Source organism: Oncorhynchus nerka, linkage group LG20, assembly GCF_034236695.1.
Source record: "Oncorhynchus nerka isolate Pitt River linkage group LG20, Oner_Uvic_2.0, whole genome shotgun sequence".
NCBI classification, from domain to species: domain Eukaryota; kingdom Metazoa; phylum Chordata; class Actinopteri; order Salmoniformes; family Salmonidae; genus Oncorhynchus; species Oncorhynchus nerka.
The window spans coordinates 80,163,459-80,179,959 of record NC_088415.1 but is presented as its reverse complement, the minus strand read 5'-3'; the positions used below and the strand labels follow the sequence as shown (position 1 = coordinate 80,179,959).

The following is a 16,501-nucleotide window of genomic DNA, read 5'->3' as shown; positions in this document are numbered from 1 at the left end:
CAGGAGTATCACTAAGTTGGTAAAGTTTGATAACCCCTGAAAAAGAGAACATAATTAGCAGTAGGGAAGTGTCTGAAAATCCAATTTCACCACTGTGACCTTCTCAGTCGTTGTCTACACTGCAAGTCTAACCACATAGAAGGGTAGATGACGGGATTGTGTAGTTCCCTTGGGTCTAGCTAACTCTAGGTCTATGTGAAGATGAAGAATAAGCTGTCGGAAACAATGTTTCCTCTACATAAAGACCAGGCTAAACCTTAAACCAGTCCCATAGCTGCTAATCAGAAGTGTTTGCCTTCATATTAACACAACCTCATTTTTATGTAAAGGCTTCCTAGTTAAATTATTCATAATTTAGTAGGATGAGACCTTTAGGAAGAGAAAGGAGGAGAATGTGTTTGCTGTCTCTTCTTATTATTAGATAGTTTTGTCAAAGCATTTATTCACAGTTCTCTGTCCCTAAATTGTCTCCAATCCAGTCCTGTCTGGGCCACCACCTAAACATTAGTCACTAAGCAACCGCAAAAAAAACAAAGCAAAATAAATTATTATCACACCAAGAGTGTCCATAGAGGACAAATACAGTAACTGAACCAAGATGACTGTTTAGTTTCGCTCGCTGACTGAGCTACCCTGCGTTATTTTAGGGACTGTGACAAATCCATTTGTAGGCTACTCTCTGTCTCAACTCCACATGCCTGATTGGGATGGCAAGTCTCACCATCTTATATTCAGATTTAGGTTACCCTGTCTCATTGCAAAAGGTCTAAGGGGATTGTATGTATTTTTTTGTCTATTGCTGTTGTGCCGACCTGAGAAAGATTCATTTAGTAAAGATATTCAGGTGTATGGCAGTGGGTCTTTACTGAAAAGGTGACATTGATTTGATGTTATGAAATAGGACTTGTTTGACTGGATATGAAAAAACAGCAGCTCATCTAGTGTGTCATTCAGTGACAACGAGGTCATCAGGTTGTTAGTACTAGGAGACAAATATTTTCCTGTTCGTCATATTCCACTAGAGGGTGCACGGACATGCCACAATATTGTTAAAATGAGGGAACTAAAACAAATCACGATTAATTAATGTTATCAAGAGGGAAATGTTCTTTGTTAACCATTTCTACAATATAAAGTGTTACTGAATATGTCTCAGATCGCCCTTCTATTAAATCTACCTGATTGTCAAGGTGATCTGAATTTGAGTAGTGTCATCTTTTCTTGGTGAATACGACAGTAGTAAATTATAGGAAAACAAGACACCTTATCAGTCTTGATGTTACTGTAGCATACAGTATTTCATTCCTCATATACATTCAATTAATTCACAGTAAACACATTCCATATTCACTGTACAATGTTTCTGTGCTGTACAATCATCACAAGAACCTTTTGATCTCGATGATGAGGGGAACGACATAACAGTATCAACATTATTATTATTATTATTATTATTATTTTCGTAATCCATAATCTGATATTCATAATCTACAAAAATATGTGGCCACTGTAGGATACTTCCAATCGGCTCCCTTTTACTTAGAAAGGGTGCCATGTTTATTATGCAATACACCAAAAGATTAAAGAAATTCAGGGTTGCCACTGGAACAATACTTGGTTTCCTTTGAAATAATCATGAGGTTGCTGAATAAATTATGGAGCACCCACCTTGTTTAGCTGAGCCACAACTTTTAGGAAGAGGGATTGTGACAGTCACAGCACATTTGGCACATTTTAGGTTGGACTATTAGGAACCAAACTCTCATCAGATCACCATCAGAAACCCTCTCTACATCAGTGGTTACAAGAATAACACTGTTAAAGATGATGACATCAACAGGAGTTATGAGAACGGTGGGGAGGACAGTGGCAACAGAAATGCTGCTGCTGCTGAAAAAGAAGAAGAAGAAGACAGACATAAACACAAGATTGGATACACAGTTGAAGTCGGAAGTTTACATACACTTAGGTTGTAGTCATTAAAACTTGTTTTCAACCACTCCACAAATTATGCGTCAGATCACACTGGGCAAACGTTGCCTTATTATTCTACAGGCATCTTATTAGTGTAGGATTTGCATTCATTGAGCACTATTACAATGATTTTCATATTATCTCCCCACTGAGCTCTGTCTCTAATGATTTTCTGTCCATGGATGTAAAGGAAGGAAGTATGCTGTTCGGAAGGAGTAACTACAGTCACATTTAGTCTTACCATTATTTTCTGAAATCGTTCTCTTTTCAAGATATCTGTAGTTATCTAGCTAGTAATCAAGTGCTTGAGCTTGAGGTTACATAGCAAACCAAAAGTGGTTCTGTCAACATTCCCAGAACATTCATTAGGTTGCCCCAAAATGTCTAATTACACAAAAACTGTCCAGTTGTGCTGATTCGCCTGATGTTGCAAGAACATTCCCAGAACACATGTTGTTATTACATTACCTGGAAACCTAATAAGAACCTCAGGGGAATGTTCTGTGGTGGTTGGTAAAGATGTTGTGCACAACATTTTAGTGAATTTTAGGAGAACATTTCAAGAATTTGTAGTATTATCTGAAAATAAAAAAAACATTTTATCATGTTATCATCCTAATGTTAGATAAAATGATAATTAGAACTTAATGGGAATGCTAGCAGCTAATGTCCTGGGAATGTTCCCGGTTTGCTTGACTCCAGATGACCAGGTGTGTGTGTGTGTGTGTGTGTGTGTGTGTGTGTGAAGGACATTCTCCATTTGATTTATTTTGGCTGACAGCATGATTTATCTAAGTCAAAGACCTCATGGCCTGAAATGCACAGTATAGTAGATCATCAACATCAGGACCTTTGGTCTAGCAAAACACTAACAAACACACACACACACACACTTGTAGATTACCTAGAGAATATCATAGCCTATTAACACCTGAAGAGCACGAGTCATTGGTGAGAATTTGGCTGCTACTGACCTGTATACTTTTTTGATATGCATAAAACATCAAACTGATGTCAAACAATATGTTTTTTTTTCGAGAATTGTGTTTTTGACCCATAGCCTAGTATTTAGCTCACACATTAACGTTAACACGTGTTTGGGACTACAATAAACGCAATATTGTCTCATCATCGCTCGAGGCGGGAGGAGGGCTGCACGCCACGCATATCTCTCGCGCCATCGAGTCCATTCCATTCCACGCGTGCATTTTCTACCCCCCTCCCCTCACTTTTGCGCGGAGCTATTGAGTGGTGTCATGACTGAAAGCTCGCCTGTTCACTCAACACAATGTTTTATGGATTATCTTCCCTTGTAGTAACGAGAGATAGATGTGGAAGGAACGCGGAGCGAGACGGAGCACTGCCCGTGTTACAGCAGTAGCCTAAAAACCGGGCGACTGGGGGGTTCCATTCAACCGGGCTTTTCTAATGCCCGTCGTTTTCGTGGGGCTCGGTTCGCTTCACCTCTGTGATCATGCTTTACTTCCAGCTGGTGATCATGGCAGGGACTGTCATGTTGGCTTACTACTTTGAGTACACCGACACTTTCAACGTGCACGTCCAGGGGTTTTTCTGCTATGACAATGCATACACGAAGCCCTACCTTGGACCAGAGGCGTCCAGCGCTGTTCCTCCTGCCATACTCTATGCAGTGGTCTGCGGAGTGCCGTCGCTTCTGGTGAGTTTTGGGAAATGGACAAATGTATGGATAAGTAAGGCATAAGTTAATCGACACACCGATTGTATAGAGATGAACAACACAAATGTCAAACTTTAGGTTACAGCAGTTGCACAGCTATCCCTTTGGAAAGAGGCACTCTAACCTCAATGAGGTTACCTGGTCAATTGTTGTTGTTGTTGCTACGTTGGTAAAGAATCGATGGAGATTGGTTGTGCCAGCCATATATTATTGATGAGCCATTCAATATTTCCCTTGCTTTTACACGTCTGACACTGTGGTGCAGTCACTACTGAATCCCTTTGACAGTCCCCATGGATGTATTCAGGTCTTTCATAATTTTGTGATTAATAAATAGATGTCTTTCTTCAAGCTGCTGATGCCTGACAATGGCGAACTCACCATACAGCCAACTAGAACCACGAGGTATAATGTCACGTTTAACGTAGTCTTACAGGTGCTGTACTCTACTTGTATGGGTTTAGGCTTAAACAACAGCTAGATAGATGCATTGGGTTACAAGAAAACATAACAATTTGTGATTATTAATGGAATTATTTTCCATTATGGGTACTTCCATTTGCCAAACCTACTTAGTTTACTTGTGCAAAACAGCCACAACCTGTCTGTGAATTCTTATTAATACTTCTCTCTTCTCAGCTGTCAAGGTATGGTCCATTGTCGAGATGTCGTCATCTTTAGTGGTCCTCAGAGGCAGTTAGTCTTCAGTGATGTTACAGCAAAATGCATTCATTCAAATGTATTCATTCATTGTAGTCCTGCTGCCATTTTTAACTTCTGACATGGGAAATCATTAACAGTAAGAACACGCCTCAGGCTGCAACATGTTTCTCAAGGAGTCTGTGTGGGTGGGTGTATCTGTGTGCTTGTGTGTCCTCCTAGACTAAACAGCCTACACTCTTAGAAAAAAAGGTTCCAAAAGGGTTCCTCGACTGTCTCCATAGGAGAACCCTTTTGGGTTCCATGTAGAATCCTCTTTGGGAATTGTTCTATATTGAACCCAAAATCATTGTACCTGGAACCAAAAAGGTTCTACTTGGAAACAAAAATAGTTATTCAAAGGGTTCTCCTATGGGGACAGCCAAAGAACCATTTTAGGTTCTAGATGGCACCTTTTGTTCTAAGAGTGTATAATAAAAATGTAGTAACAGAACTCTGAATTTATGATCGACTGAGTCAGGGCAGGCCTCGCCTCCCCCATCTCAAACTGAGTAAGTAACCGATGCTATCCAACCTTCTTATTACCATCCATTTCCCCAGAGTTGTTACCTTTGAGACTGGAGGTAAGACAGTGAGAGAAAAAAATCTAGCAATACCAACGTAGGACAAGTTTTTATTGCAGATAGATAGGGAACAGCTAGGAGGATCATTCAAAAATACCTTTTACTCAGCTGCTCTAAACTGCTCTAGAGAGCTAGATTAAAAAGCCTGACTTGACACCTCAGTGTAGTATTGCAGATGTTAACTAGCTAGTGAGAGCTAGCCATGCTTGTTCAGTGACCTCACCTTTTTTTGAGACCTGAAGTACTGCCATGGTTTAGTAGGCTACCACGTGTCAGTAGCTTTGTGGGTTTTACGTATTGTTGGGAATGCAAATCCTTTTCAACTATGCGCCCAAAGGCGTATGTCTGAGGACTTTTGAGTTGAGTACAGAAATCCTTGGCTCTGGCAGTTCCTGGGCTGTACAGGGATGGATTCCATTTTATCATTAGATGGGGTAAATATCTTACACAGTCCAACCCCCAAATCCTAGGAAGATTAGAATCAGAAACATCCACTGAAGTCTCTCACCGGCTTAGCCTTGCCCTAGAGTTCGCTGGACCTCCCTTATGGCCCTATATCATGTTGAGGGGGAATTTGTGATGAGCGAGATATTGACGGACCCAGCTATCAATAAAAGAGTAGCAGCAGAAGCATCACCATCGAGACACACGCGCACGCGTTTGCACGAACGCACACACACACACAAGACAATTCAAACACTGACTTCTCAAGCTAAAACAAAGAAGATGGCACAGTTTTCCACTGTGCTGTCTTTAAATCAAATCAAAATGTATTTGCCACATGCACAGGATACAGCAGGTGTAAACAGTACAGTGAAATGCTTACTTGCAAGCTCTTCCTCAACAATGCAGTATTCCTTGTGGAATTGACAAGAGAGCAGGAACAGACTGGCATCCAGGCTAGGATGAGCTGGCTTTATACAGTATCTATGTTGTCAAGATTAGGGATGTTAAGGTGACTGTAGTACCGCCAAACCGGCGGTCACCAGTTATGACCATTTAGTCACGGTAATTAGGCTTCTCCAAGCTCTGATGCTGGTCATTAGTAGCCTACCAAACTTTCTAACTGCCTGGTAATCAGCACTCTATTGTCCCTCTAATCACTCTGACATCAATGCAAATGTAATCGGAAATCTAATCAAACACTTCATGAGAGCCCATGAGCTCATGTTGCGCAACATTTCTATAGGCTATGCAGTTGCGTGAGAAAACAGAGTGATGGCCTTTACTAAAAACAGGAGGATCCCATCAGCTTTCTATAGGCTAGGCATATTATATGTATTTCTCAACTTTCCTAATATTAAGCAAATTGATTATATTTACAACAGGAGTATAGCCTACCTGGTAGACATGAAAAGGAACCACGTGAAAAACGTTCTCCATCCTCTATTTAAGTGCATAGATGACATGTATTTTTTCCAACTGCCCTTGTTTTGAGACAGGTGCATCATAATGGTCCATTCTAAATCAAAACAAATTTCACACTTATTATTTTGTATATGTAAAGACAAGATTAAATCAAGAATAGTCTGATGGGTGACAATATTAGCCTATCACTTGGGAATTATATATTATCACTTGTGATTGATGTCCAGCATAAGAAACAATGCCTTTTTTGCTACTTTTTCTAATCATAGTTGCACCCCTCATGTAGCCTAGCCCATTCGCCAATATGTTTTGATACGGTTTGTATCACAACTAAAGTAGCCAAATAACTTCTTAAAATTAAGCACATTAATCCGCTTTACAATGGGTGTAGATCCTAACTGGCATACATAAGCAGTGCGTGAGTTTCAAGTTTGGGGAAGATAATTTTCACCATAAAAATGCACCTTTATAATAAAAGCTTTACATGCATAATTGCATTTGCGGTCATTTTTGATAATGGTGTTTTCTGCTAATGGAACATTTGTGCTGATAGTCTACTACCAGGTGCGCATTGCTGCACTTATAATGTGAAGAAATAGCCTAATAGTTGGTCAACATTTTAAGCTAAACGTTCTCATCTGTTGCGTCAGCCACATTGCGTAAAAAATCTAGCGCATCCCACAACTGTCCCAGACTATGTTTGGAATATTTATTTCTCGTACAGAATAGAATAGGTAGGCTTTTGTACTATGGGGGATAGTAGATTGACATAGGCTAGTGCTTTTGCTGTTCGTTATACTCATCTTCTTGGATGGCGAAAAGTAAATGTGGACAGTTCTTCCAATATCGTCAATATGTACCTTGGAATTGGATAAGGATGAGCGCAGTTGCATCCTCGGCGTATCTGTCTTCACTTGTAGCCTGTGAGAAAGACCCAATCACATGACGGAGAGCCATGTGAGAGGTGATTCTGAGTGCTTAGCACTCGGAGAAGGGCACAACGGCCACTGGCCGCAAAAGGCATGAACTTTTTTAGGGTGCGTAATGGCCACACAAGGGGATGCCGCTGTGAAATTTGAGGTATTATCAAGAGCTTGTCAAATTGTGAATGAGTGACTGATGTAGTGTGTACAGCCTGCATGAAAAACAAAGCAGAGCTCCTGCCTTTCATGAAACTTTTTTCAAATCATCATTAGAGTCGCATAATGCAGTCTTTCAATGTATTAAAAATCAAAACACATAGCCCAACATTTGTAGTAGGGAGCAACGATATATCGGTAAGCATGTCGGAATCGGAAGATATTAGCTAAAAATGCCAACATCGGCATTTAACGCCGATGTGCAAAACCGATGTCAAGCTGACGTACATACCTATATAACATAGGTAGATGATTAATGACGCCAGGAAAAATATAGCGCTACACGTACAACACAGCTGTGTGGATCGAGTAGTCAACAAGTCGAGCTGTCATTTGAAAGAGTAAGAAAATTTCAGCGAGACAACGCAAAGGCAAAATCCATTATCACAAAGATAATGGAATGTATTGCCCTTGACAATCAACCGTTCTCTGTCGTGGATGATGTTGGCTTTCGCCGACTGGTCGAGCACCTTGAGCCCTGGTACACACTACCAAGTAGGCACTATTTTTCAGATGTTGCCCTACTGGAGTTACACAGTATTGTTGAAATGCACATCCATGAGCTACTTGCTATGGGCATCACTGCTATTAGCTTCACGACTGACATATGGACCTGTGATGTCAGCCCCATGAGCATACTGAGTCTGACAACACAGTGGGTCGATTTTGTACTGAGGAAAGCTGTATTGCATGCTTAAGAATGTGCTGGTTCTCATACCGCTGCTGCCATTTCAATGGCATTTGAGAACATGTTTGAAACCTGGAGATATGAACACACTCCTAGCTCCATTTCGAACAACTGACTCGAGAAATAATCTCATCAACTGCGTCTGCAGCAGACGTGATACCCTCTGTCATGGCATTGAAACACCTGCTCAACAAAACTGCCGACACAGACCATGGGGTTAACTTAAAAGTACTCTACTAGACGCTGTGAACAAGCGATTCGGTGGCATTCTCTGTGAGCCTCTTTACTGTGTCGCCACCATGCTTGATGCTAGGAACAACAACCATGCGCACCGAGGAGAGGAGAGGCCACGGACAGACAGAGCTGAAACTTCACTGCTTGACATGTATGATGGAATCCTGGTTGAGAATGAAACGGCTGAACAAATGAACAATGAAACAGCACAGCAAGTAAGTGAAAGAAATAGGTTTTAATTATGTTTTACTAGTAATGGGGACATACGTAAATGTCAACAAAATAACTTTTTGGTCAGTGTGTGTGTGCGTGTATGTGTGTGTGTTTCAACTATTTATCTGTACTAGAAGGCCTAAAAGGCCGCAAAACATTTTTATATTGGGTATCATTATCAGGTTTTTTGACAAGGAAAATATCGGTTATCTGTATCGGCCAAAAATGTCATATCGGTGCATCCCTATGTCACGCCCTGGTCTAAGTATTTTGTGTTTTTCTTCATGTATTGGGTCAGGCCAGGGTGTGGCATGGAGTTTTTGTATTGTGGTGTGTTTTGTCTGGGGGTTTTGGTGTGTATGTTAGTGGGATTGTAGCTTATTAGGGTGTTCTAGGAAAGTCTATGGCTGTCTGGAGTGGTTCTCAATCAGAGGCAGGTGGTTATCGTTGTCTCTGATTGGGAACCATATTTAGGCAGCCATATTCTTTGGTTTTATTGTGGGTGATTGTCCTTAGTGTCTTGATGTCCTTTTTCTGCGTTAGTTTGCACCAGTATAGGCTGTTTCGGTTTTCTTTACGTTTATTGTTTTTGTAGTATTGTATTTAGATTTGTGTTACGTTTGTTTATTAAAACATGGATCGTAATATACATGCTGCATTTTGGTCCGATTCTCCTTCACCATTAGAAAACCGTTACAGAATCACCCACCACAAACGGACCAAGCAGCGTGTCAACAGGCAGGAGCAGCCCAAAGAGGAGAAGCGCTATAAGGATTTCTGGACATGGGAGGAAATCCTAAACGGAGAAGGACCCTGGGCTCAGGCTGGAGAATATCGCCGCCCCAAGGAGGAACTGGAGGCGGTGAAAGCTGAGAGGTGCAGATATGAGGAGGCAGCACGGCGACGCGGACGTAAGCCTGAGAATCGGCCCCAAAAATTTCTTGGGGGGGGGCTAAGGGAGAGTGTGGCAGAGTCAGGAGTCAGACCTGAGCCAACTCTCCCTGTTTATCGTGAGGAGCCTAGGAGGAGACCAAAACCAGAGCCGGTGTTGGAGGTGAGCGAAACAGAGACCGTGAAGGAGTTAATGGGGAAATTGGAGGAGAGAGAAATGAGGGAGTTGCTGTGTTGGTGCTTTTTGCATGGAATTCGACCGACGGAACGTGTCGGGGATTTGATGGCACCTGGGTTAGCGCTCCATACTCGTCCTGAGGTGCGTGTTAGTCGGCTGGTGAAGTTGGTGCCAGCCTCACGCACCAGGCCTCCTGTGCACATCCCTAGCCTTACACGTCCTGTGCCAACACTGCTCTCAAGATCTCCAGTACGCCTTCACGGTCTAGCCCATCCTGTGCCACCTCCACACTCTAGTCCTCCGGTAGCAGCTCCCCGCACCAGGCTTCCTGTGCGTGTCCTCGATCCAGTACCACCAGTTCCAGCACCAGGCCTTCAGTGCGCCTCGACTGTTCAGCGCAGCCAGAGCCTGTCTCCTTTCCTGCGCTGCCGGAGTCTCCCGCCTGTTTAGCGCTGTCGGAGCCTTTCTCTTCTCCTGCGCTGCCGGAGTCTCCAGTCTGCCCAGCGCCGCCAGTGCTCCCAGTCTGCCCAGCGTCGCCAGTCTGCCCAGCGTCGCCAGTCTGCCCAGCGTCGCCAGTCTGCCCAGCGTCGCCAGTCTGCCCAGCGTCGCCAGTGCTCCCAGTCTGCCCAGCGCCGCCAGTCTGCCCAGCGCCGCCAGTCTGCCCAGCGCCGCCAGTCTGCCCAGCGCCGCCAGTCTGCCCAGCGGCGCCAGTCTGCCCAGCGCCGCCAGTCTGCCAGACTCTTCCAGATCTGCCAGTCAGCCAGACTCTTCCAGATCTGTCAGCCAGACTCTTCCAGATCTGCCAGTCAGCCAGACTCTTCCAGATCTGCCAGTCAGCCAGACTCTTCCAGATCTGCCAGTCAGCCAGACTCTTCCAGATCTGCCAGTCAGCCAGACTCTTCCAGATCTGCCAGTCAGCCAGACTCTTCCAGATCTGCCAGTCAACCAGACTCTTCCAGATCTGCCAGTCAGCCAGACTCTTCCAGATCTGCCAGTCAGCCAGACTCTGCCAGTCAGCCAGACTCTTCCAGATCTGCCAGTCAGCCAGACTCTTCCAGATCTGCCAGTCAGCCAGACTCTTCCAGATCTGCCAGTCAGCCAGACTCTTCCAGATCTGCCAGTCAGCCAGACTCTTCCGGATCTGCCAGTCGGCCAGGATCCGCCAGAGGCGCCAGTCGGCCAGGATCCGCCAGAAGCGCCAGTCGGCCAGGATCCGCCAGAAGCGCCAGTCGGCCAGGATCCGCCAGTAGCGCCAGTCGGCCAGGATCTGCCAGTCAGCCAGGATCTGCTGAGACCACCAGCCAGCCAGGATCTGGTAGATCTATCTACCTGCCTGAGCTTCCTCTCACTCCCGAGCTTCCTCGCACTCCCGAGCTTCCTCTCACTCCCGAGCTTTCTCTCACTCCCGAGCTGCCTCAGTCCCGAGCTGTCCTTCACTCCCGATCTGCTCCTCAGTCCAGTGGGGTTCTGGGTGAGGACTACTAGGCCATGGTCGGCGGCGAGGGTGGACTATCCAGGGACGCGAGGAGAGGGGACTAAGACATTTATTGAGTGGGGTCCACGTCCCGCGCCGGAACCGCCACCATGGACAGACGCCCACCCGGACCCTCCCTATTTGTTTTGAGGTGCGTCCGGGAGTCCGCACCTTGGGGGGGGGTTCTGTCACGCCCTGGTCTAAGTATTTTGTGTTTTTCTTCATGTATTGGGTCAGGCCAGGGTGTGGCATGGAGTTTTTGTATTGTGGTGTGTTTTGTCTGGGGGTTTTGGTGTGTATGTTAGTGGGATTGTAGCTTAGTAGGGTGTTCTAGGAAAGTCTATGGCTGTCTGGAGTGGTTCTCAGAGGCAGGTGGTTATCGTTGTCTCTGATTGGGAACCATATTTAGGCAGCCATTTTCTTTGGTTGTATTGTGGGTGATTGTCCTTAGTGACTTGATGTCCTTTTTCTGTGTTAGTTTGCACCAGTATAGGCTGTTTCGGTTTTCTTTAAGTTTATTGTTTTTGTAGTATTGTATTTAGATTCGTGTTACGTTTGTTTATTAAAACATGGATCGTAATATACATGCTGCATTTTGGTCCGATTCTCCTTCACCATTAGAAAACCGTTACACCCTAGTTTGTAGAACAACTAAAGTTACATTAATAACTCTAAATTAAGCATATAGGAATACCTATTTCTTTATTATCTGCTCAACACAGAATAGCCGTATGTGTGCACTCCCTCATTGTTTGGAGAAAATATTATATTCAGCTTTGTTCAATTCTATTCTTCATACTATAAAATAATGCCACGGAATTCTAAGCAAATCTTGTCCGCTAAAGATTTGCTAAATGAACTAGTGTAGGCCACAGCCATTTGGCATAGCCAGGTCAGGACCTAACATAAGGACAACTCAGAGTATGCTATTCTGTTCTTCTGAAATAGACTACATTTTCTTCATATCATGCTTCTTTAGACCTGTCTAAAATAAGTAATGGATTTATTGTAAAGGTGTAGGCTATATGACATGGATTTATTAGACTTTTTAAAATGTAGATGTTCCAAAGGTCTGTATCAGTGGCGTGTTGGAAGCCAGGAGATGCTAAACGTGTTTATGTTAATTAATGGTCAATTACCCTGAGACTGACAGTTATTTGCTTGACAATCACCGGCTGATGAAATTTCGTGACCGCCACAGCCCTAGTCAAGACTTCTTTTTTTGACAACACATGTTAGTAATGTGTACATTACTAATTTGATGCAGGAAAATTACTGCACTGGGCTGTATCAGGGTCACCCAGAGTGTTTCTTGGTAGTCTTAAACAAATCTACTTTGAAATGGAAGTATACAGCTCACATACATGTTATGGACTTAAACAAAAGAAAACACCTGTACCATGTCAGATATACAGTTGAAATGTATTACATTTTGAGTTTAAATTGGTTTCTGTCGCAATTTCCACTCTACCGATGATTTTGTGACAAACAGTTGCGTTAAATAGCAAATGTGCCACACTGGTCTTGGTACGTGTGCTCTGCCACCAGCTTGCAGACACAGTGAGGATAGGCTAGCCTACATGATGAGATTATTATAGACAAGAGCAAGATTATTTTTATTTGTCAAATGGCAGCCAAGCATCAATCATCATGTCACCAGAATAAGACTCTTGATATTTATTGGAAAGGAGCATCAAGCTCATCACTGTGCACATTCACCACCCTGTGAAGTTCATCATAATTTATTTAATCTGTAGCCTAATAAACTGCATGCTTTCCCCAAGTCGTAGTGGGAAGACCACACAACATGTCATCGCGTGACTGCAACTTTACTACAATATAATGGTTATTATATCAGTATTTGCGCATAAAGGCATTTCCACTGCCATTTCTCACATTATACATTTTACAGACACAAAAACATTCCACCTTGTCCAGCATATTTTGTTTTGTCAAAATGTGGAAACTTAACCGATAAAGGCCTGTCGTGACATTTTTTTATCCAACATGTACTTAAACTCGCATAAAAATGTTGGATGGAAACGTTGTTTTCATACCATGACATACATTGCATTAGTGTTCATGGGAAAGGACACATTAGCTCTATACATTGTGCACTGCTATTGACATTGCCTTAACCAGGAACTCATTCTCTCTCCATGTCCATTAGAGTAAGTCTACATTGATTTTAAACCGCCCATATAAAACACATGAACACGTCCATGCATTCACACACACGTGTAGACACAATCATTTGGACACACTCTTTTTACTCCCCTTGGTTGTTGGACAACAACGCCCTTTTTTCTTCTGATGGATGACTTCATTAAAAGCGGAACTATGTGACCTGTCATTAGTAGTACAGTCGCCACACGTTTAACGAACTTGCTTTTCCCTTCAGCTTTACTTAAGTCTTTTAAAGGACTTCTGGCCTCTGCGATTGGATGTCAGGATGCTTAATGATAACACTTTCTCCATAATTCTCCAAGGCATTAGATATTTATTTATTAATATAGTCATACATTTAAAAACAATCTGAGCAGTTGTATGCAGATTTGTCTTTCAGGCTTTCATGTCACTGTTCTGCTGCTTTGTTCAGTTCTTCAATGTCTTCACAAGTTACAAAATATACTGGTTAAGTTATACAGCAGTTGAGGATATTCCAAAATGTAAAGTTGTCCAACATGTCCTCTGTGCAGTATCATGCTAGCACATCATTTTAGCCTAGCTCTGATTGTCCAGTCCAGCTCCCATTGACCACTAGCCGCACAGTTTGAGCAACCTCTAACTAATAATCACCTCATTTCAATTTCATTTGACGCTTTAAGTGAGCAGTGTAAACTGCAAAGTTTAAAGTCAACTATGACGTACACGCAGAACCCTGCTGATCCCCTTTCATTTGGATGAGATGGATGATGAGATTAATGTTTCACCCAATCAAATATGTATTTGTGACCGACTGCCTCGATTCTGTCTTATGTAACAAAATTTGAAAAGTTTTTTTTATTTTTTACATTGGATAAAAGTAAAGACTCAGAGCTACGAAATGGTATATCCTACACTACAGTTGAGGAACAATGGGAAAGTTATTCTGCTTTGAAACTTGTAACCCCGCTTGAATATTTTGGTACACCTACTGGAGAGCTCTTCTTTGTCTAAACCCATTCAGCATCATTCACAGCCTCTTAAGCCTTAGCCCCACCCATCTCTTTATGGATTCATATGCGAGGAGGCCATGTGGTAAACACACTATATCAAATAAGTTTATTGTCACACGCACAGGATACAGGTGTATTTATTGTTGTTGTTTTATTTAACCTTTATTTAACTAGGAAAGTCAGTTCAGAACAAATTCTTATTTACAATGACAGCCTAGGAACAGTGGGTTAACAGCCTTGTTCAGGGGCAGAACGACAGATTTTTACCTTGTCAGCTCAGGGATTCAATCTAGCAACCTTTTGGTTACTGGCCCAACGTTCTAACCACTAGGCTCCCTGCCGCCCCAAAACAGTACAGTGAAGTGGTTACTGGCCCAACGTTCTTAGGCTCCTGGCCCAAAACAGTACAGTGAAGTGGTTACTGGCCCAACATTCTAACCACTAGGCTCCCTGCCACCCCAAAACAGTACAGTGAAGTGGTTACTGGCCCAACATTCTAACCACTAGGCTCCCTGCCACCCCAAAACAGTACAGTGAAGTGGTTACTGGCCCAACGTTCTAACCACTAGGCTCCCTGCCGCCCCAAAACAGTACAGTGAAGTGGTTACTGGCCCAACATTCTAACCACTAGGCTCCCTGCCACCCCAAAACAGTACAGTGAAGTGGTTACTGGCCCAACGTTCTAACCACTAGGCTCCCTGCCGCCCCAAAACAGTACAGTGAAGTGGTTACTGGCCCAACATTCTAACCACTAGGCTCCCTGCCACCCCAAAACAGTACAGTGAAGTGGTTACTGGCCCAACGTTCTAACCACTAGGCTAACCCTGCCACCCCAAAACAGTACAGTGAAGTGGTTACTGGCCCAACGTTCTAACCACTAGGCTCCCTGCCGCCCCAAAACAGTACAGTGAAGTGGTTACTGGCCCAACGTTCTAACCACTAGGCTCCCTGCCGCCCCAAAACAGTACAGTGAAGTGGTTACTGGCCCAACGTTCTAACCACTAGGCTCCCTGCCGCCCCAAAACAGTACAGTGAAGTGGTTACTGGCCCAACGTTCTAACCACTAGGCTCCCTGCCGCCCCAAAACAGTACAGTGAAGTGGTTACTGGCCCAACGTTCTAACCACTAGGCTCCCTGCCGCCCCCCAAAACAGTACAGTGAAGTGGTTACTGGCCCAACGTTCTAACCACTAGGCTCCCTGCCGCCCCAAAACAGTACAGTGAAGTGGTTACTGGCCCAACGTTCTAACCACTAGGCCCCAAAACAGTACAGTGAAGTGGTTACTGGCCCAACGTTCTAACCACTAGGCTCCCTGCCGCCCCAAAACAGTACAGTGAAGTGGTTACTGGCCCAACGTTCTAACCACTAGGCTCCCTGCCGCCCCAAAACAGTACAGTGAAGTGGTTACTGGCCCAACGTTCTAACCACTAGGCTCCCTGCCGCCCCAAAACAGTACAGTGAAGTGGTTACTGGCCCAACGTTTCTGCCGCCCCAAAACCAGTGAAGTGGTTACTGGCCCAGCGTTCTAACCACTAGGCTCCCTGCCGCCCCAAAACAGTACAGTGAAGTGGTTACTGGCCCAACGTTCTAACCACTAGGCTCCCTGCCGCCCCAAAACAGTACAGTGAAGTGGTTACTGGCCCAACATTCTAACCACTAGGCTCCCTGCCGCCCCAAAACAGTACAGTGAAGTGGTTACTGGCCCAACGTTCTAACCACTAGGCTCCCTGCCGCCCCAAAACAGTACAGTGAAGTGGTTACTGGCCCAACATTCTAACCACTAGGCTCCCTGCCGCCCCAAAACAGTACAGTGAAGTGGTTACTGGCCCAACGTTCTAACCACTAGGCTCCCTGCCGCCCCAAAACAGTACAGTGAAGTGGTTACTGGTCCAACGTTCTAACCACTAGGCTCCCTGCCGCCCCAAAACAGTACAGTGAAGTGGTTACTGGCCCAACGTTCTAACCACTAGGCTCCCTGCCGCCCCAAAACAGTACAGTGAAGTGGTTACTGGCCCAACGTTCTAACCACTAGGCTCCCTGCCGCCCCAAAACAGTACAGTGAAGTGGTTACTGGCCCAACGTTCTAACCACTAGGCTCCCTGCCGCCCCAAAACAGGACAGTGAAGTGGTTACTGGCCCAACGTTCTAACCACTAGGCTCCCTGCCGCCCCAAAACAGTACAGTGAAGTGGTTACTATTGCA

At 44.2% G+C, this 16,501-nt stretch overlaps 1 protein-coding gene across 1 annotated transcript in view; it reads left to right on the top strand.

Moving 5' to 3' along the window:
* The first annotated feature begins 3,145 nt into the window (after nt 1–3,145).
* The window catches only part of LOC115103195 (phospholipid phosphatase-related protein type 5-like), a 46,470-nt gene continuing 33,114 nt past the window's right edge, over nt 3,146–16,501 (top strand). The window contains exon 1 of the mRNA XM_029623950.2: nt 3,146–3,652. Coding sequence (XP_029479810.1) covers nt 3,449–3,652 — 204 coding nt within the window. The 5' untranslated portion in view covers nt 3,146–3,448. The remainder of the gene's footprint in view (nt 3,653–16,501) is intronic.